General features: G+C 35.8%; 1 protein-coding gene across 1 annotated transcript in view; it reads left to right on the top strand.

The window, feature by feature from the left end:
* The window catches only part of JHY (junctional cadherin complex regulator), a 63,668-nt gene extending 53,066 nt beyond the window's left edge, over positions 1 to 10,602 (top strand). The window contains exons 6-9 of the mRNA XM_011383574.1: positions 67 to 361; positions 7,815 to 7,895; positions 8,675 to 8,803; positions 10,405 to 10,602. Coding sequence (XP_011381876.1) covers positions 67 to 361; positions 7,815 to 7,895; positions 8,675 to 8,803; positions 10,405 to 10,602 — 703 coding nt within the window. The remainder of the gene's footprint in view (positions 1 to 66; positions 362 to 7,814; positions 7,896 to 8,674; positions 8,804 to 10,404) is intronic.
* Positions 10,603 to 21,671: the final 11,069 nt, after the last annotated feature.

The following is a 21,671-nucleotide window of genomic DNA, read 5'->3' as shown; positions in this document are numbered from 1 at the left end:
CTTTTATGCTAGAAGTCTTGTGTCTCTAGGTTTTATTAACAGATTTGTGCTTCTTTTTCCATTAAGGAAATTTCATTCTTCCTCTGACAGCCAACCTGCTAGAGCATCTCCAGATTCACAGCTTGCTCAGATCATGGAGCAACATCAGCAAGCCTTATTGCAACTGACTGAGGTGCAGCCCAGTGAAGGGGCTTTATCCAGTGTCACATTTCCACCCATATTATCAAGGGTAGAAAGTGAATCCCAACTCAGTTCAGAGAGAATTCAAAGAAAGCAAATGAAAATTAGTCGTAGTAATTCTGAAGGCTATCTGTTTCAACTGGAAAAAGGAAAAAAACATAGGAAAAGAAGCAGCATTAAGGTAATAAAAGCCTTCACCAAGTAACCTCTTGTTTTGATAATACAGTACAGATGAACCTTGATTTTCATTCCCATTATTTTAGCCCTGGAGGAAGGATGGTCACTACTAAGCTGCTGCCACAACTGGGTAGCCCAAGTCCTGAGGAACATCTTTACCTGAGCCCTTGCTATTGCCTGAAATTTCCCTCTTCTTCTTCCTGGAAGTGCTGCATGGATGCCATTTCTACCTCCTTCTTGTTTCATCTCAGGGAAGGGTCTACATTTGCTGAGAGGCACTAGTCATCCTTTTGGCATCAGCTTAAATATCATACCCTCAGAAAAGCTCCCCACACCCCATCTCACCCCCAAGTCTAGGCTGAGTCTCCACGTACATTCATATAGAGAGCAGAGGGAGAAGAAGAGAAATTAGGGTCGAGTGAGTGAAAACCACTGTTGCCACTGCATGTCTCCCACCATCCACCACTTTCCCTCCTCCCCTCAAGAACTCTTCTTGGCCCTATGTCACCTCAGCTCCTGCAGTAAAATGTTCAGGATAGCCGATGACTGAGCTTTCTTCTGAAATATTTGCTAGTCTTTATTGAGTTCTTTGTTTACCCTAAGATTCACCATTATTAGCACCTTTGTGCACTGAAATATTTCCAGTTGTGTCTATATTGTTAAATAAGGGAAATTGCTGGGGAGAGATGGCAAAGTGGAAGGTTTCTAGGAGGAAAGGGAGGGGCATTGAAGGAGGCTTTTTATGTCCTTTATATTTCTCTACTGTGACAAGCAATAAACATCCCTTGGGAAAGATCACTTGCTTATAGTGTCACACAGTAAGGAAATATCTGTAAAATGCATTCATTTTACAGGGCAACAGGGAAAGACCTGGTTGGGAATAGGCCTGTTTTGAGTTGGGTACCCTGGGAACAGACACTGAAATGGAAATTTTTATGCATGAGGGTTATTGAGGAGTGAGCAGGCCTGGGCAGGGGGAGAAGGTGCACTGTCATAAAGATGCAAAAGATGCCTCATTCAAACTCAAAAGAGTTCTAAAGTTGGGATGGCCTTCAAAGGCAAGGAACCCAGGCTTTTGTTGCCCCACATGGACCAGCCATTGGCTATTGACTGCCCCTGAGGAAGGATTGTAACTTTGGGCATAACAGCTCCATTTGGCCAAGGGCAGTTCTTAGGGAGGGACTCAGCTGTGAGCCATAGCAGACAACACTCTCAGCAACTGAGGGAATGAGGGGCCTTGGACCAGAGGGACACCCACCATAAGGCAGTTTTAGGGAATCATCCTTACTTCAATTTGACATATATTTGTTGAATAACCGCTAGAAATTGTAGTAGGTGCTGGGATGCAAAGAGAATGAGCTATGACCCTTCCCCAGCAGAAGTTTACAGTTAAATGGAACTAGGGAATACGCATATATAAATGGCTTTAGTATAATGTTTTAAACAAATTTTTTAAGGGAGAGAAATGTATGGGGAATACAGAGGAACACAAAGGACACATCTCAACCTGTGGGTCAAGCAGAGCTTCAGGACTTAATTGTGAGCTGAGTCTTAGAGGGTGGCCAAGAGTTAGCAAAAGAAAAAAGACTGAAAGAGAATTTCAAGCACATGGACCAGCATGAGGAAGCTTGACACCATGACACATGCTAGGAACTGACAGCATTTCAGTGTTGCCGTCATTGAAACTGGGAGGCACAGCATGTCAAGAGATGTACAGAAGTAGGTAGGGGCTTACATGGACCTTGTTTATTATTTGAAGAAGGAGAACTTTATTCTGTGGTGGGGGTAAACACACAACTGAAGAATGTTAACCATGATTAGATTTGCATGCAGGGCAGATGCAAAGCATTCAAGGAAGTTACGGGGTTATGAAGTCACTGGACCCTCAGGTGGGACTCTCAGAGAAAAAGAAAAGTGCGGCCTTGAAAAAAAAGGGGGGAAGCTGGACTAGAATAGATGGTGGATCATATTAAAGAGAAGAAGAGGAGGACTGGCTTGGACTGAGCTAAGACCTCAGAGGTTGATGGACAGGAAACACAGCCCATTCCTGTAGTTCCCACCTTGGAGGCCTGTGCAGCCCAGGTCTTCAGCTCCCTCACAGCCCTGGAGTCCCTACCTCAGCTCCCTCACATATCACACCTGAGGGCTCTTTTAACTTCTCATTCTGACTCCACTCTCTCATATCCTCTATTCCACTGGGGTCCCTAATCCAGACCCAGGCTGTGGAAACCACGACTAGTGGCATGGAGCTGGGATGATCTCCAGTTTCTCTGTAAATTAGAAGAAATGTGTTTCTGGGATCACAGGTAACTTCTTTTTCCACAGAAATATCATTACATGGTAGGTTCTGAGGTACCATCAATACCGTTTTCAAGTACTTCATAAATAAGTTTTGTACACTAAACAAGGAAGCCAGACACTATGCACACTATTATTTCTATAGCGAAATGTATGCAGAGCACTGGGGCCAACACATTCTCAAGGTGGGAATGGCCTGTTCACTCTGGAGCTTACATGTCCCCAGGGCCTAAAATAGAGCTCAAATACACTACCTCAGGAAAAACCTTCAGAGTTAGGATTCTTGCCAACTATGGATTATTGTTGAAAATGCAAGCTTTTAAGTTCAGTACTTAGTGAGCAGGGTTTAGTGGAAGTCATGGACTCAGTCATTTCTAAGTTTTCATCTCTGCTCTATCCCCTAATACCTGTGTGACTTGGCAAGTTATTAACTCACTTGAATCCCCATTTCTTCAGATACAATATCGGAGTTTTTCTTTATGTAGTGTAGATTTAGTATGATAATTAAGTGAAATAATGTATTATAGCCTTAGCTTAGTCCCTAGTAAAGTCCAAACATCAACTAAATGTTCATTTCCTTTCCCTTCCTCCTTCTCTTAGTAATTTGCATTCATGTTTTACTGAGAAAAGGTAGAGGAAAGTACCCTGGTGACAGTGTGTATCACCAGAAATCTAAGAGCATGGGAGAGTAGACAAGAGGAAGAAAGAAAACTTCCAATTATTGCTTCCCAAAACCTCTTTCCAACTTGAAAAATTCTTACCTTCCTCCCTTCTTTAGGAATGTTACAACTCATACATATCCATTTTCTTCATCCAACACCTTCAGGCTACATCTGACAAATACACAGAAGTCCTCTTTGTCCTTTAAACTATTCCAGAAGCTAAAGTGATTTAGCACTGAGCCATTTGTATAGGACAGCAGGTAGCCAGGGCACCAGACAGAAGGAATCATTATTCAGGTCATGCCCATTTGCTAGTCAGCAAATATTGTGGTTTCCAAGAGAATCTATTTGAATGACATTAAAAATTTGAGGATTTGTAAAGATAATAGGCCCAAGCACCATTGTTCTTCTCAGTCTCAGTTCTATTGTGACTGATTTATGAATACTAAGCATTGTCCATGCCATTAAATCCAGAGTCAGGCAATAAGAGATTAACATGGTGCAAGGGATGACAAACAGTATAAAAATATCTATTGCAACCCACCATAAAATAACTGCTTAAGGAGTTCTCTGACAGCTAACTGTGTTGAGCTGAGCTGCAGTAATTAACTCATGTGTTTGTTGTCACAGACAATCTGGGTATTGCTGCTTGACTGCTTCTAAGAAGAGGTTTATTTGGATTAAGTTTAGCAACCGCAGAGCAAATTTCCTTCACTTGCTGTTCTCCAGTATTTGAGACATTGTCTTTTTGTCTTGTTTTTCAGTAACTTTCTCACATTTACACATCTGAGGAATGTTCTGGAGAAAAGCCCTGCAGTGTCCCTCACAGCAGGGCACAACATTTCAGAGTTGAAACATGTCCTCAGAGACAGTCAATGTCAATTTCAGTTCAGGCACACTTTGCAAGTTTACAATAAAAATCACTCTTCTGGCTTGTGAGAAGTGTCATTAATTACTGGCAGAATCCTTCCATCAGAAAAGTCCAACACCATCCTTCAGTAAAGAGATCAATGGTGAGCACAGTTCAGAGGGGCAGTTCTGGTCTTAGCAATCATCAGCCAGAGCCAGGGTGTGCATGTTAGCAAATACAGCTGCAAATCATCAGGGATTTGTTGAGAACATGCATATATTCCCCCACTGTGTTTAGAGACCTAACAGGACTATCGTCGTTGAATTTTTTTTTTTTTTTTTTTTGGCATTGGGCTGTTGTGACCTTTTAGTAGTATAACAGCCAAGGAGAAGTAAATCAAAGTAAATTCTAGGAATTAATTTACTTTAAAAGCCTTTCGAAGAGACAGAAAGTAGATTAGTGGTTGCCTAGGGCTGGAGGTGGAGGTGAAGAGAAGCTACTGCTAATGGGTATGGGGTTTCCTTTTAGGGTGATGAAATTGTTTTAAAATTGGATTGTGATGATGTTTGCACAACTTGATGAATATACTAAATAACCATTGAATTGCACAACTTCAAATGGGTGAATTTTGTGGTATATGAAATACCTCAGTAAAGCTCTTAGAAAGACTTATGATGGAAAGAGATCAAACAAACTTGCAGTGCTGTGAACCAATCAAGATTACTTGAGCCAAAATTAAGTAAATCCAGGATTTTTCATTGCCAGTCAACCAGAACAAATTCTGTTAGGAGCTATCGCTCTCCCTTGAGAAACGTCTCTTTGCTAGAAGCAGCTTATCCTGTAAAGGGGTCAGTGTCATTTGGAGATAGTCCCTTTGAGCCACACTCTTTCCTTCGTGTCGATATGTAATGCTAGACCCTCGGCTGTTTTTCTGTGACAGCCAAGACGTTTATTCAAGGTGATAGTTAGAACTGCAACTGGGGAGCAATGAGCAATTATTCATGCTTCACAATGTATCTTTTGTGAGTCAGTGCAATGATTAAAGTTAAGCTGCTTCAGACTAAGGATGTGATTTCTGGGCACCAATCATTTATTTTTCATCGGTTTTGGACAAATTGGATTTATGACTTAGATATGAGTAGAGTTCTCTCCTTTTCGTTATTAGTTTACTTTGGCAAATAGATAGTAACTTAGTGATTGCAAAACAATGGTACAGATGGCGTATGTCAGATAAAGAATAAATTTGTAATTGCAAAATATGTCTGGGTTCATTCACCTATTAAAAATTAGCAAAGGTTTTAAAATGTGATACTATCCAGTGTAATGCAGGTTTAGACAAAAAGAGCATTCTTATACATTGTTAATAGAAGTGTTCATTAATAACCTTAAATGTTCATGATTTTGTCTCCATCTCACTTCTCAATTTGTCTCAAAAAGTTATCAGAGTGCTCATCCCTACATCTTAAGTGTTCAACATTTAGAAGAATAGCTAAATAATTTAACTATAATTAGACAATTGAACGTTATGCATAAAAATTACATTTTCAAAAAACAGTGACAGGGAAATACAGTGTAATGCTAAGCTGCTTAATGAAAAAATAACAAAATAAATTGTAGCATAGGGACAATTTTATAAAAGTACGAACAAATAGGTCTAATGGGCAGAAGCAGCTGTAGGGTTTTTGCTGGGTGATGACTACTTAAAGGAAATTTATGGTTTTGAAATGCTTTCAGTGAACAATATTTCTTCTATATACTTTAATGTTATTAATTTTTAATGATTATAGTCCAAAGCCTTCTTTAGGAAAGGCTCTTCTTTCCTCTCAGAATTAGAATCACAAAAAGGGTTTTGAATATAAATGTTTAACATTCTAATCAGGCAAATTCTATTTACAGAACTTTTAATCCTTGCAGTGTAGAAGCGTTGCCTATATGACATATAATTTTGGCCCTTTGCAGCACTGAGATGTACCATAGAAATTTTGTAGTATCATAGAAATAACACCTTCAGCTGTAAGTCACAGAATTACTATTTACAGCAACTTCAAAAATATAGGTTCATTTTTCTTAAAATTAATCTACAAGTAAGTGGTTCCTACATGGTGGTTCTACAACTCAACACATCAGAACCAGTATTCGTGTAATTTTTTTGTTTTTTTCTTTCCTGGTTACAAGATTACCTCTGCAGCTCCAGCTCCAGGAATCACATCCACATCCCAGGGAAGAAAAAAGGAAAGAGGGCGGGGCTGCACTAGTCCAAATAAAAGCTTTCTAAGATGCACCCTTTATCAAGCCCATCAAACTTTCACTCGTACCCCATGGGACAGAGCTCAGTGCTGGGGGCCAAGGTAAAAGAATATTTGGCTCTGAGCCTCTACAGTGGGAAATGGCAATGGAGAAGCTAATTGGTATGACCTCCGGGTAGTCAGTAGACCACTGTGAGTAGAACATTCTTGTAATGGTTAATACGATGTGTAGCCATCAGTTTGCTGTTAAGATTTGAGAGTTAATACGCACACACTAACTATATAATATGAAGAAATAATTTTTTTAAGTCTCTGTACTATCTCTGCCAAATTCTATCTTAGGAAAGGGCACATTACATATGTTATATATCTTAGGACTTCATAATTAACAGGAGCTTTCAAAATTTAGAAAATACCATGCCTTGCCATTAGCATGCAGGGTTAGCACAGCACTGATGCCTCTTCAGTATGGCTATTCTTTCTCCATTCTACCAGTCTAAGCACCAACCTAGATGTGCCCTAAGGTAATTACTATCATCCAAACCATCACTTTGGTATTGTCCTTCCTATCCTTCCCAAGGAAGGAAACCAAATGAACTCCTAAACTCAAAGAAAGGATTTGGTTTCACTACAAGGACATCTGCTTCAAGTAGCAAGTTAGTTTTAATGTCAAAAATGGCAGTTTGAAGAATAGCTTAATCTATCCTACAGTCAGGAAAGCATTAGTGTTTTTCCTGCCTATTATTGTGCTCAAGGGTCATAATCTATTAATTAAATTGCCTCATTATGTTACTCTGTCCCTTTAAATGTGAAATACTAATAAGAATAATATAAAATTATTTGTACCCATCAAAATATCCAAATCACACTGAATAAAATGAGTTTCTCAGCAGGTCTTGCCTAGACTCTCAACTCTTAAGTGTTTACTTTCTTTTGAATATTATGGCATCATTAGACAGAGTACTCTTTTGAATTAATGTGCCTACCTGATTCATTTAGATTGCCTCTTCCAGGGAAGTCATTTGGTTTCATGAGACTGTAGAAGACTAGACAAAATAATAATAGCAGCAGCAGTAAAGTGGTAATGTACACATTATAATAAAAATGGTATGAGCAGTTTACTCACTTGAAATTTATTTATAATGTTCAGAATTTCAAATTTTTTAATTACAGAAGTGGAAAAGTCAAAACATGTTAGCTAACCAGCTACAAATTACCAAAGAAACTATTATCAATAACTACCATTAAAATCAAAGTTGTCAGGAAATGCATCCACCCTCCAACAGCCCACACAGGCTTCCATTCTCCATTTTCCTTTTTCCCTTTTTATGTGGTAGCTGTGACAACTTTGAGGGGCATACAAGTTCTTAAAAGAAACTGTCTTTGTGATTGTATTTTTAGAGTTCCAAGCTGAAAGGTTATCAGAAAAGAGACATGAAGCTTGGAGGCCTTGGACCTGACCTTGAATCCATCAGAGACAAAGTGAGTGTGATGTGCTTAGAGTGTTTTCAGCCTTGGATTTGCCCATCTTTTAGTAAAACTGTGTAAGATGCCCTGCAGAACTAAGTCCTAATTCAAATGTCTTAGTCTGAATAGAGACATTTCTGAAATAGCACTGGTAATAAAGATCTAGGCATTTCTTTTACTGTAAAATAAAACTACTTAGTTAATGTTGTTTTACGTATCCACCTTTTAGTTAGTTTTGAAGGCCCAAGCAGAAAAGCGAGATGTGCACATAGAAAGAGAGGTGTATGTTATATGGTTGTAGGTCTCTTCCAATAGAGTTTATCTTGGTAATTTTGAAGAGTGGCTACAGAGAAGACACTTAGAGTAAGAGTTTCCCAACCCATGAAAAGTACATCCACTTTATTCTCTTTCCACTAGTGAAAAGAGATCTTCATTTAATCTGTTTTAACTGCAGTTGCACTCAAGGCATAAAAAGAGAGTATAGTTCAAAGTTAGAAGCAAAAATGAAAATAAATTGGATAAATGCAACAAAGAAGAGGCTGAATGTAATTTAGCCACTGTTAAGGGAACACTGGGTGTGCAACTACAGTGATGTTCCTCCTCAGAGAAAGACTATTTCTAGGAGAAGTATCCATTTAACCATTGCACTGCCGTCACCTTACGGGTGGTAATCCCATTCCCCCTATGTTGCTGATAGAACATGCCTAGTTCACTAAAATTAGTGTCACTTTAAATAGAGAACAGAGAGATCTAGCAGAAGCTGCAAGTCACCATAACTTTGTTTCTCTGAACAGATGCAGAAATTAATACAGCAAAAGGAATATGCAAAACAAGTTAAGGAGTACAACATGAAGACACTATCTATTATGTCAAAACCACAAACAATAAAAACTGAAAATAAATCTTCCATCCCTCGACAGAAGGTAAGCAATTATCTTTTCAATTAGAATTAAAAAGAAACCTATATTACCTTATAATTTAATGAATTCCCCCACATTTTTTGAACACAGGGGATGTTTTAGCTACTACCATTCCTGCAGCTACCCATCATTCACAGATGTGGATGTAAAAATGACATACATACATATGATGCTATAAGGTTAGACTTTTTTCTTTTCCTGAAGTTCATTATTGCCTTTAGTTCTTCTTCCAAGTACAGTATTCCAAGTTCATCACACATAAAAATTGAATTAAGGTGATTTCTTAATCAAGATTTGTAGTTTCTTCTATCAATTTCTTTCTCTACCAAAAATAAGTTTTAAGGAAATTAGTGTTTTCTTACTGTTTATGGGTGCCTATGTCAAAGAAAGTTCCTTCATTCTCTCAAGTTCATTCCCCTACATTTTTCCTAAGGGGTTATAATATACATTTCCTCTAACCAAGAAAAATGATTTCATAAAATACAGAATGTTCTCCCTCTCAGTCACAGTCATCCAACTGTAAGTCATGATGTGAATGAAATATGTTCAATGGAGACATGAAGCTTTGCAGTGCAAGTTTCTGCCTCAGTCCCAATAAGGATATAGGACTCTTTGCATGAGGAACAATTGACTCTTTGGTGCCTTTAGGAATTTGTACTTCATGTTCTCTTTCACAGACCATCATATTTTTGATTTATTGCCTTTCTCCCTCAGACCTTGAAGATCTCTATTCACTTGCTTGAGTTTCCATGGTGCCACTTTTTCTTTTTTTCTCCAATCCATTATTTTTTCATGAAGAGATTCAAGGCAACGATACTGATAAGTCTAGAGTTTTTCTGTTTTGAGAAGGTTTTTTTTTCCCTTCTAGCATCTAAATATATTATCCATTCCCATTTTAGCCATCAAGAAACTCTTGTTAAAATATAAAACAGATATGAAGGCAGATTTAGAAATATTTAGTGATCTCATTTTTATTGTAATGCTTTTCAGAACTGACATCACTCAGAAAAAAAAAGACTTCCTTTTTTCAGTATCTAGGTTTATACAGGTATAATAAAGAAAATAAAAAAATAATGTTTAACCTCTAATAAACACTTGCTAGAGTTCAAAGAGCCTAGGAACAAGAATAGTTGGTGTAATAATGGAGGCTCAGTTTTATATCAACTACAGTGATATCTTTGGTCTCAAGCTATAACAAATCTTCTTTGGATAGAAAGGTCTGTTAATATCTCCTTATTATAAGTTTGGTTTTAATAAGACTGCCAGAAGCTAAATAGATCAAACACGTGAGAAATCTATTTTCAAACACTTGAATAAAACTCAGTTTTATAAAGAAAACATCCGAAGGCATAACTGTATCATTTTCAACTCTTTTTTTTTTCACAGCTAATTCTTATGTAACTAATTTATTTTGTTTAAACTGTGCATTATACTGCATTATTTGCATTTTCCATTTGATCTCCATTTCCATCCCTGTCTTAATACATTATTGTAGCAATATTCTTCATTTATATTATCAATAAACATTTCCTAAGACTAGATTAATAAAAGGAATCCAGGGCTCACTTCCCATTTCAAATAAAATTTTATCTTTATGATTTCAGGCTTTGGAATATGCTAAGACAATCCCAAAACCCAAACCTTTAAATCTGACTGATCAAATGTCAAAGGAAAAGAAAAATACAACCTATGCCGGAAAAGAAGACACTTTACCTGAAATCTCACTGCTGGAAATACTGCAGAGCAGACACGAAAGAGAAAAACAAGCTGTAGCTGCTTTCAAAGTCCTTCACATTGTATAGACAGATGTGTAAGAGACCAAAAACACCCAGGAAATGGACATGGAGAAAAGAAACTCCAACCAAACTCTCTGCATTGAGAGTGATGACCTATTACCATCAACAAATTTGAGTCCATATTTGCTTTGTGTAGGATTTAAAATATGGGGCCCTGTTATATTATGGTGTCATATTTTATTTCCTAGGAAAAATTCTTTTGAATTATTTGTTTACAAATAAGTTAGATTTGGAACTAAATTAGAGCTGGGGAATAAAGTCTTTTGGTTTTATATTTGATCTTTTGGTTTCTTAAACAATCTCTACCCTTCCTTAGCATAATGAAAACCTTGAAGTTATCCAGAAATAAGTTTATTGACTTGTATTTCTCTCTCTTACCTTCCTAACAAGAGAGGAAAAAAGTATAAACATTTCGGTTGCTGCTAAAATAAACTCATATTGGACTAATCACCAGTATATTTTGAGATACCATTTTCAAAATATTTCTAAAATTTTTAAATTTAGCCAAAGGTTTACATGTAAATATAAAAGAAGTGAAGGTGCACTAGATGTGCCTACTCACGTAGAACACATCCCAATGTTGTCCTAACAGAGAAATCAAGGATTATTAGAAATCCTCCAAGTCCAGAAACACCCAACTCAAGCAACTTTGAGAGCCACACTTTCTCAAAACTACTTCCTCCAAGTGTGTAAATTTGCTGGGCATCTTGCCATCATAAATATCTTAAAATACTATTGAATGTGTGCTTTTACACTCAAGAGAAATAGATAATACAAAAGCATTTTATAGCTTACCACTGAATGTCAATATTGATTTTTTTTTTTTACTTTTTTAATCTTTTGAAATCGAATAAACATTATAAAATTCTCAGGTCTTAAAATAATACTGGATTTTTTCTTCCTTACTTGCTTGTACCCTTAGATGGCTATATCCAGAAATGGACAATTTTAACAATAATTTGGAATCGATCTATTTATCTACACAGGTGGCATAAGGAACTATGATTTACTCCTATGTCGTATACATTTTACATATGTCATGATGTAGTATAAAAGCTTCTCCTTAAAACTGGAAACAATTGTAAGTCTGGGAAGATGACAAGTATCTGAAGATAAATAGTAAACTGATGAATCACATTTCAATGCTCTTTGGAAAATCATATCATATGTGAAGTTAGTTCAGGAAAATCACAGCTCAAGCTGCTCCTAAAATATATTTGTAAAAGAGGAACCTTTAGGGTACATGGTGAAGACTTTTCTAAGAAACGTAATGTGGAATGATGTTTTGAAAGACAAATTTAAACTTACTCTGGAAGATAAAAGAATGCATGTAGAGACACTTCCATATTTTTGCATTAAAGTAATAGGGTAATTTTTTAAATATTCCATTTCTATCAGAGTATCTTAAAAGAATTTAGAGATAGAAATGGGTTTATCTTGTCTAACTGCCAATTTTTCATTAGCGAAAATGGAGATCAAGAAAGGATAAGCGACTCTGAGGTCCATCAGCCCTACTGAGAGTAATGAGAGAGTAGCCAGGTCTAAACTCTGATCTTTCAATACCAAGGACAGAACTCTTTGATTATTTGCTTGTGGAGAAGTAGTTCTTGTTTTACTGTGTGGGCAAGGAGCATATAGTTGTTATAAATTTTAATTTGGGACCTAAACTTCCATAATCAAGTTCCATATTCAGAAATATGCCTTATTATGTATCTTGTCATATTTTTAACATGTACAATCTGGCAACTTCATTGCTACATTGATAAAGTTCTAAGAGATATGTATAAAGCAACTCCAATGTGGACAGATAAAAGAGACAACATTTTAATTTTCTTCAGAACATTTAAAAACCCATAACCATTTCTCTATTAGCCTAAACACTGTTAAGTCTTTAACTATCAAGACCCTGTACTTAGTTGAAGCCAGTTAAATAGTTCAGTTATTGTCAAGCAACATTTCACAGAATTTTCACCTGCAAAGCAAGCCTTTACCATCTAGTCTATAATACTACAGAACATCAAAATTTTTAGTATACAAACACTGAAAGTGACAAGTAGCATCTAAAATGACTTTGGCTAAAGAACATAAAGTTTGGGGTTGGAATCAAAGAATGAATCAATCTAGACCTTTATCTGGCCCCCAGTCATCTCACAATGGTAAGATCCAGCAGAAAGTCACTAAGCTATCACAATACTAAAACAGGTTAGAGATCCTGCAAAAACAGCAAATGACACTTTTTGCTCCTCTTTTAAAGTAAATTATACAAATAATAATATTGATCTTTCATAGACCCAAGTGGGTCAGTGATCAATTCTTACAGTATTTCTGTTTCAAATATTTAAGAAGTAAAAACAATCTCCCTATTAGAGAGCAAGGGACTTTTAACTTGCGTGATATAATGATGGAGGGTCCGTATTTGACCAGATGTTATATATGCCATTGAAAGACAGTGCCTAATTTGCCTAATCACTATGAACTGGGGTAAATAAAGGACCTTTAAACCACCTATTGTCTCTGATTATAGCCTCTTTTTTATGGTATTTTTTTCATCTTGAGTTTCCAACAAGAGTTTCCTCTTAGAGCTTTTTTACAAGTAGCTGAATTTAATGACAGCTGTCTTCATGATAGTGTTTTGTATAGTAAGGAGTCTCTTGGGAGAAACTAACTCCAGAAAAGACAATATTGAGGAGCAAAATAAAAGGGAAGCCCAGCCAAGTCACCAATGCCTAATGGTTCCAATTGGGTCCTTATTATTGGTTAATGAATCATTGTCAAAACATCACAGCAAGCATAAGCATGCACAGCCCAGTCTATAGTGAGAAAATGACTCTTCATCCCAATAATTATTACCTGGGAGTTGTTTGAAAACACATCTAGTAATTATAACAACATTAGAGCTAATTGAGAACTTTGAGTTGATAGCTAATGGTCTACAATAGCAGACTAGATAAACGCAGGGGTGGGGGATCCCTTTTAATTACTTATTGAAAAATAGCAGAAAGTGAATTAAATTTGGATAGTCTGCAGATATCAGGGCAAATTTAGCTAATTCTCTCCTAGCTGTGCTTCAAAACATATATTATTATTTTATTAGACGTAGCATTTGAAAATATAAAGTTCTTAAGGAAAAAATCAAAGTGCTCTCCTAAAGACATCTTTTTTAAAGATTCCTCTTTCCTATTAGAGGAAGAACATTAAATAAGTATTTCATCCAGCTCTCAAGTATCCATAGGATGACTATACAACTTCTCCCTAATGCTAAGTGCGTTTTCATAACTTCTATTCCTAATGGGTAAAAAACAGAGACAAAAAGACACACAAATACTCCATTTGCCTTTTTAGTTGTTTTTCCAGTGAGAAAAAGATTTAAAACAGTATCATAATTTTTTTTTAAATATTGTGAATTTTGTTTGTTCATAATGTCTCATTCCTCCTCTATCCCTGATAAGTTGTTTTCATTGCCAAACTCATATACTAGAAAAGCAAAATAAAGGAGAAATACACACTCTAATAAAAATTTTATTTAGATATTTGTTCTACTTTTTAAAATATACTGAAGTAAGGTCTCAGCATAGTTAAAAATCTCATATTCAGAATTGTCACCTCACCCCACTGCCTGCAGACTACGTACAGTATTTGTTTCTGCTCTCCCTATAGCTTTATTAAGAAAAACCACATGGCTTTCTCACAAAGTACTGAGAAAATGAATTGTTTCAATTTTCTAAGCAAACATTTGATCAACAGAAAGCAAAGGTTTTGGACGGCATATTTTTCACTTATTTATTTACTTATTACCCAGTCTTAAAGATTTCTATTCTTCATGTTTGGTTACTTAATTTTGGCTCAAAGAAATACTTGAAAAATTGGGCTTTCCCAAAATGTTATGAAAACATCACATTGCAAGAAGCAAAGTAAACAGATTTTTCAGCTCTTACTACCTCTCAATAAAGGGGTTCTTAGGTTATTATGAAGAAAGGAAAAAAGAATTTGGCGGGCAGGGTTTCTCTCCCTTGCTGCCTCTCCATTGCCCTTTCACTTTCCTTGCAAACCCAAGCAATGTAAGTAATTAATTTTCAATAAGCTGAACAAATGGTCTGCTATTATATAGCCTAACAGGTTGAGAGGATTACAATGACACGAGCATTTCAAAAAAATATATTTAGTGAAGCCTTGAAAATATCTTTTAAGATTTTATAAATGTCTTTTACTGAACTGACAGCTCATAGAGACCAGCCTAATACTGGGGCTGCTGGACTGGCTTCTCAGGGTAACTTCTGTCACCAGGGTTTCAGGCTTTTGCAGAAATACTTAAATAGTAGATATCCTCATGATGCAAATTTGACAGTGGAGAAAATAAACTTCAGAAATTTGAAGTCCAAACAGTATAATAAATTATCTTTTGGAAGCCACCTATATAAGACAAGAAAGTACAGAACAGATGAACATTCAGTGAATAAAACCAACATAGATCTCTACACTAAATAATGGAAAATTTGTCTCCCAGATTAATCCTTATGCTTTCTTTTTTGCCATCCAGACTACTATCAAAGTCACTATCATGAAATCTGTTTGGCCTTGCCTCATATCTCCAACCTGCCACCTGGCAGTGATGTCTTTTCCCATTTCCTCTGTTTCCATACAATGGTGGCATTTTGAAGCAGAGCTGATGAGGTCCCTAAATTTGTTGTCTCTACTTAAAATTGATAATCTCCTATCATACAAACCTCAAGCACCTATTTTTAATGAAACCTTTAGATGAATATCAAAGAACTATTTAGTCATGTCTAATATTTTAATTAGATTATATTCTCAATTTAACCCATTAAACCTCCTTTGATGATCCCCATATTTAGTGTTTAGCCTCAGATGCACAAGGTAATGAATACTGGACCTTTTGATTTAATGAGAATTTCGGCTTTCAGCCTGCACCTCTTTGTATACCTTTTATTTTGCTGGCTATAGAATTCAGTTAATTGAAGGGGTCTCTTACCATCACACATTAAGGAGTATAAATTAGCATCCTCATTCTGATTGGAAAATGCAAGCAGACAGTATTGCTTTGATCTGAGGATTGAGCTGAGGAAGACGGCAGCCCTCTGAAAATGAGCTGATGGCCTTGTTTTCAGGACAAAAATGCAGATGCGTTCATGTACCACAAAACACTTAATGTCTTAATTGATCACCTTCCAAGTCTCCCTGTCCTGTTTGCATCATTCTTTTTAGGAGCATGGGTGCATACATATGTGCATGCATGTCTGTGTGTATTTGTGTGTCTGTAATTCTGTCTTGCTTTTTTTTTATCTTTTCTCTTTCTCTATTCAGAGAATTAGGGACCTAGGTTTTAAATTAATCTGAAACCATGGAAAATGAAATAACTAATTCCCTCACCTCGAAATTTCTAAGAATATCATGTAAAATTATTCAGGACCTTTCACAGACAAAGATTCTTAAGGACTAACTCTAACTTCCAACGCTCTCAAACTGATAGATTCCAAGCCACTGGTACTGTATCACCGACTACGAGGTAGAAAGGGCCATTCTGTGCTTTGGCAATGAAGTCAGCCTTTTAATCTGTTCTAATGATGATGCAATTCTCCTGAACCTCAACAAATTCAATTACAAAAAAGAAACATCAAGGTAAAGGATTGACACCTCCCTCCCTCACTGTAAAAGTCAGAATGAAATTCAGATTATGAGTTTTTGGGATAAATATGGTAGCATCCTCATTCTGATTGGAAAATACAAGCAGACAGTATTGCTTTGATCTGAGGATTGTGCTGAGGAAGACACACACACACACACATGCACGCACACATTTTATTCTCTTGGCAAACCTCTGCTAAAATCACAGTAAAGGATTTATGGAATAAGCATATAAAACAGGGATAACAGGAGGAGGGACAATAGTTATAAAATTTTGAAAACTGGAAAGCAGATGAATGAGTTGTAACAAAAATATTGGCAGACTCCTAAAATACTAAATACTAGCAAATGGGACATCCAAGAATCAATCTAATATATACTATAGAATACCCCCAAATGCTCAGGAATTGATTATGTCAATTACCTCTGCAAGTAGGGGTAAAAGGAGATGAGGGGGGCTAAATGAACGACGATTGACCCTCTACCATTACGATAAAGGACTGCTGTACCCTCTGTAGGGGCACAACAGTGTGTCTAGAGAGAGGGACAGCTGGCTCTTTTAGGAGGCACAATACTGAAAATAGAGTTAATAGTGAATATGTGTGTTCTAAACACAGACACCTCTGGTCCTCTTCTGCCACTTGGCTCCCAGAATGTGGGCCTTCATCCTATAAACAAGAATTTGGAAATATTTTCTCTGGGGAATCTAACCAGCCTAAAAGAAAAGACCTAAAACTTCTTTCTTCAGAGGTCCTCCCCCTGAAGAACTCAACCCTGTTATCCTACAGGAAACCTCACAGTCAAGCTTTTGTTTCTCATACTGAAATATAAGCAAATAACCATGGATTCTTAAACATCTGAAGATATTAGACAAGATAGACTTGATATAACTAAAAAGAAGCAGGATGATAAGGAAATTAAAAGAAATCTTGCTAATTAGAAATATGTTAGCAGAAATTTAAAAAACCCAAAGGTTAGAAGATATCATTGAGGAATTTTCCCAGTGAGCAAAGCAAAAAGGCAAAAAGATAATAAATTTAAAGGATAAATCCAGGAGGTAAAATACAAATAATAAAAGTTCTATAAAGAACTAACATAGAAAGAGAGAAATAGAAATCATCAAAGAATTAATTCAAGTAATCTTCCTATAACTGAAAGAAATGAGTTTTCAGATTGAAAGAGCCTATTGAGTATCCAGAATGATGGGTGAAAATAGACCTCCAACCAAGGAACGTAATTGTAAAATTTTGGTACACTAGCTACAAATAGAGTATCATACAAACATCCAAAAAAAATTAATAAACAGGATACACAAAGAATCAAGAATGAGAATGGCTTAGGCTTCATAACAGCAATTGGAAGCTAAAAATCAAATGAATGATGCCTCCAAATTTATTCAAAAATATTCAAAAGTGATTTTCAGCTTAAAATTATATACTTAGGCAAAATTCTAATAAAGCATGAGACTAGTATAAAGATATTTTTTAGAGAAGGATGATCTCAAAACATTTGCCTTTCACACATCAAGCAGGAAACAACAGGAGACTGTGCTCCACCAAAATGAGAGAGTAATCCGAGAAAGAGGAAGATATAGAAAACAAGAATAAAATCAACATTGACAAAGAATTAGGAGTAGAGGCTCTGGAAGAGATTTATTTGAGAAAATTAAACATTAAGAAAACATAAATATCTTGGGAAGGGAATATAGGCAAATGGTGAAGAGTTTGAAGTTAAATTAGTCACTAGTATTTATTAAAAATTAAGAATAAAATAAGACAAGTATTAATCCCAAGGAAAACAAAAAATACTGCATAAAAAGTAATCATAGTTGATTACCTGGTTTAGCTGAGAATTACACATACGTATCATTCTAATGATCTAACCAAAATTACACTATTGAGCGGAGAAATGGAGAGAGTGCATGTATGTGGTAGGAGCAGGAGAGAAAGAAAATTAAATCTTTATCTTTTATAACATGAATTACTAGATAATTTCCAAATTATAAATACCAAAAGCAGCAATTCAGTGAAATAATTTAGAAACATAAAGTAGGTACCAAAATAATCAGCCACTAGTGGAAACTAGCTTCCTCTGTAGTGAAGAGAATAGGGAAGGGGGTTAGGTGACTGTTCCCTTCTTCAATAATCCTTGTAGAAATATGTGACTCTTTAAACAATGTGCATGGGTAAATAATAGAACCCAAATCTTTTTAAATTAAAAGTAGAGAACTTAGGAATTTTTTAAAAAGTAGATGAAAAAAGAGCAGAGCAAGCATATAATATGTTTTTTGCTTTTAGCTTATAAATTATTCCCATTTGAAACTCAAGATATAAAGCCACCCTTCTATATCTTATTCCCATTGCTTTCTACAGTTTATTTCCCATCCCAAATCAAGCACTGAGGAATAATATAGACTATTTAACGGTTCTTTAACTTCTGGCTAGAATATTGGCAAGTACACTTAATTACTCCATTATGTGTAGCCATGGAGGCTAGGGAGAGAATGGATGCTAGAAATATTCAGATAATCCCCAAGGACTGTATTAGTCAATATTTTTAAACAACTCTTTTGCTTACTCTTGTTGCAGAGATACAGTCATAAGGTATGCTTTTTTAACCTAAAAAATTTTCTTAAAAGCTTCAGAAGGAAGCTTAAATCCTGGACTTCCTTGGTAGATTCTGTACTAAAAACATAGGCAAATCCTTTATCTCTTAAGAAAAGTAATAAGAGAAGGCTCACAGAATTATTATAAATGAAATTGTGGAGAAAAGATCATCTGGTGTGCACACTGGGAATTCTAAAAGAGAATAAATAAAGTTGAAAAGAAATCAGTGTTTGGGAGGAGGATTTAAAACCAAAAATTATGATGAAGAGAATCTGACTGGAGAGAAAAACATGAGAATCATTTCAGATTTTTATCTCACTTCTAAATATTTATTGGAGGTCGCTCCTCTGACCTCTACATATATTAATTCTGTAACTCACCAAATTAACAGGCTGTAAGACATTGAGTAAGTCAGTCTCTCTGACTCTCAGTTGCCTCATCTGTAATTAAAGATTAGGCCAATATTTTTAGAATAGAAAAATGTAGAGGTTTGAAGTAGCTTAGAGATCATCTAGTACATCCTATTGAATATATGAACCTCTTCTTAAACACCCCAGCGAGTAGTTATTCGACCTTGGCTTGAATGAAAACAGGGCTGAGACTTAGTACTTCCTAAGAAAGCTAATTTAAATTTCAGATTGTTCTTAATCAGATGTTCCACAAATTGATCTAAGACTTACTAGATAATTTTCAGCTATTTGTTCTTAATTTTACATGCAAAATTACTTTGTAAAATTCTCTCCTCCATATAATACAATGACAATAGCCCCACCGTCACTTTTATCAAAACATGAATTAGTTGTAAGGTATAATAACTAAAATTGGCTTTTAGTCTTAATTCTACCAACTGTCTGACATTGGCAAGACATTCATTATATCTGATTCTTAATTTCTTCACTTATAAAATGAAGGGCTTAGATTCCATCAAATGTCTCTTCTAATATAATTTCTTCCTAACTATACCTTTGTCCTTAACTCAGTGGAACATCCATTTGTTTTTACTTTCTAGAATGAAGTTTTTGAGACTTCTTTAATGAATAAAGAAATATATTTTCCTTTTTGTTTCTATTAACTCTTTTAATTGTTATGGATGTATTTATTTAAATTTGAGTGTATTAACTGAAATCTTATTCTTAGTGAGATAACAAGTAATTTCATAAGTTTGAACTTATAGTTCCTTTCCAATAAAAAGATGATAGAATACTAGGATCATAAAGGTTAGAAAGAACCAGATAGGCTATCCTGCCCAAACTCTCACTCAGGGAGAAATTCATAGCAGAGCAACCCTAATGTTTTGCCTTTCAGCTTCTGCTCAAACTTTCCTAGTGAAAGTAGCTTAGTGTTTTGTAGACTTAGCCTGTTCATTAATGGACAACACAGTACTGGACCTATAGAAGGTATTCGAATGTTCCAAAATCTGCTTCCCTGGAACTACCCATTGGTTCTGTTTCTGCCCTCCTTAGTGTGGCAAAATAGATGTACCCCTTGATACTTGATAGCCATGCAACCATTTAAATACAACTACTATAGCTAATCTCTTCTGCCACCCTTTTCCAAAGCTTTGCTTCTCCAAGCTAAAAAACTCACACTCCTTTATTTGTTGTTTCCCACACTTTTTACTATCCAGGTTCCTGTATACTGGAATAATTTTACCTTGTCAGTATCCTCCTTAAAATGTGATTCCCAGAATATAACATAAATATAAAATATTTTAACTCATTATTTTTGCACATATATTGAGCCCAATTCAAGAAGACCTTAACTAAATGTTTATTGCATGATTCTCTTAGCACCAGAAAGCATTGTTTGCTCTGTGTTTTCACATCTCTGGTTATCAAATACATTGACACAAGCCAGTCCTCTATCTTTTGAAGTGGTGTCATGAATTCCAATTAATCATTTCTTAGTGCCAATCTCAGCTTAATACTGGGCTGAATGGTGTGTTGTTTCTTCCTCATATTCTTGTGTTGTGTGAGCAAAAATATTATTGAGTCCCTCTCTGAAATGCTATGAAATGAAGTACATCAGAAACAGCATTAAGAGCAAATATGAAACAAATTACTTACTACATTTAAGATTATATACAGGATAACTTTCCCACATTGAGATTAAGATATTTTTGACTCTTCAGAATGACACTTACGTATCTTTTTTATTATATCATAATGAATGTGGTTTGGTTAGATATTGACCACCTAGTGAAATTGAGTTGAGGAGACAGGCTGGATAATTCAGACAAAATACTTTTCCAGCCATTGGAGGCTTTGATCAGTATTGAAGGCCAAAAACAAAAAGTGCTGTCATGTTACATTAAATTGAGACTAAATCGTGTCTATCTACTATCATCACTAACTCCCTATGTATTAAAAAAAAAAAAATAGAAAAAAAGAAAAAGAAAATGAAGAGAACTTTGCTATTGAATTGTTTGCCACTAATTTCAGGGGATACTGTCTGATGAGAAAACTGTGCTGCAGGACAGAGCTCTCCTCTTCCCACCTAATCTCACCAGGAACAGCCACAAAGGGAGAACCAGGATGAGGCAGAATGAGCGTCTTTCCATGTTCAATGCTCATGAATCAAAGATATAGCCATTCTCTGGGCTCCAAGATTTATCCTGCCTCCAACCAGGTAGAACTGTGCCTATACAAACAAAGCTTCCTAACTACCTGTCTTTTCAATGAGTCATAAAATATACTTAATCTGCTCCTCTTAGACCCAAAATAAGCCCTGGCATCTTCTTGTGAAGACAGGAGAAGAGATAAATATCTCCATGCTTTGGGGTTTGTTAACCATCTAAAGTATTTTTTTTAAAGAAATTCTCCCTAG

The sequence above is a fragment of the Pteropus vampyrus genome, unplaced genomic scaffold, assembly GCF_000151845.1.
Source record: "Pteropus vampyrus isolate Shadow unplaced genomic scaffold, Pvam_2.0 Scaffold528, whole genome shotgun sequence".
Lineage (NCBI taxonomy): Eukaryota > Metazoa > Chordata > Mammalia > Chiroptera > Pteropodidae > Pteropus > Pteropus vampyrus.
The sequence above is the reverse complement of the archived record's forward strand: the minus strand, read 5'-3'. Positions and strand labels throughout refer to the sequence as shown.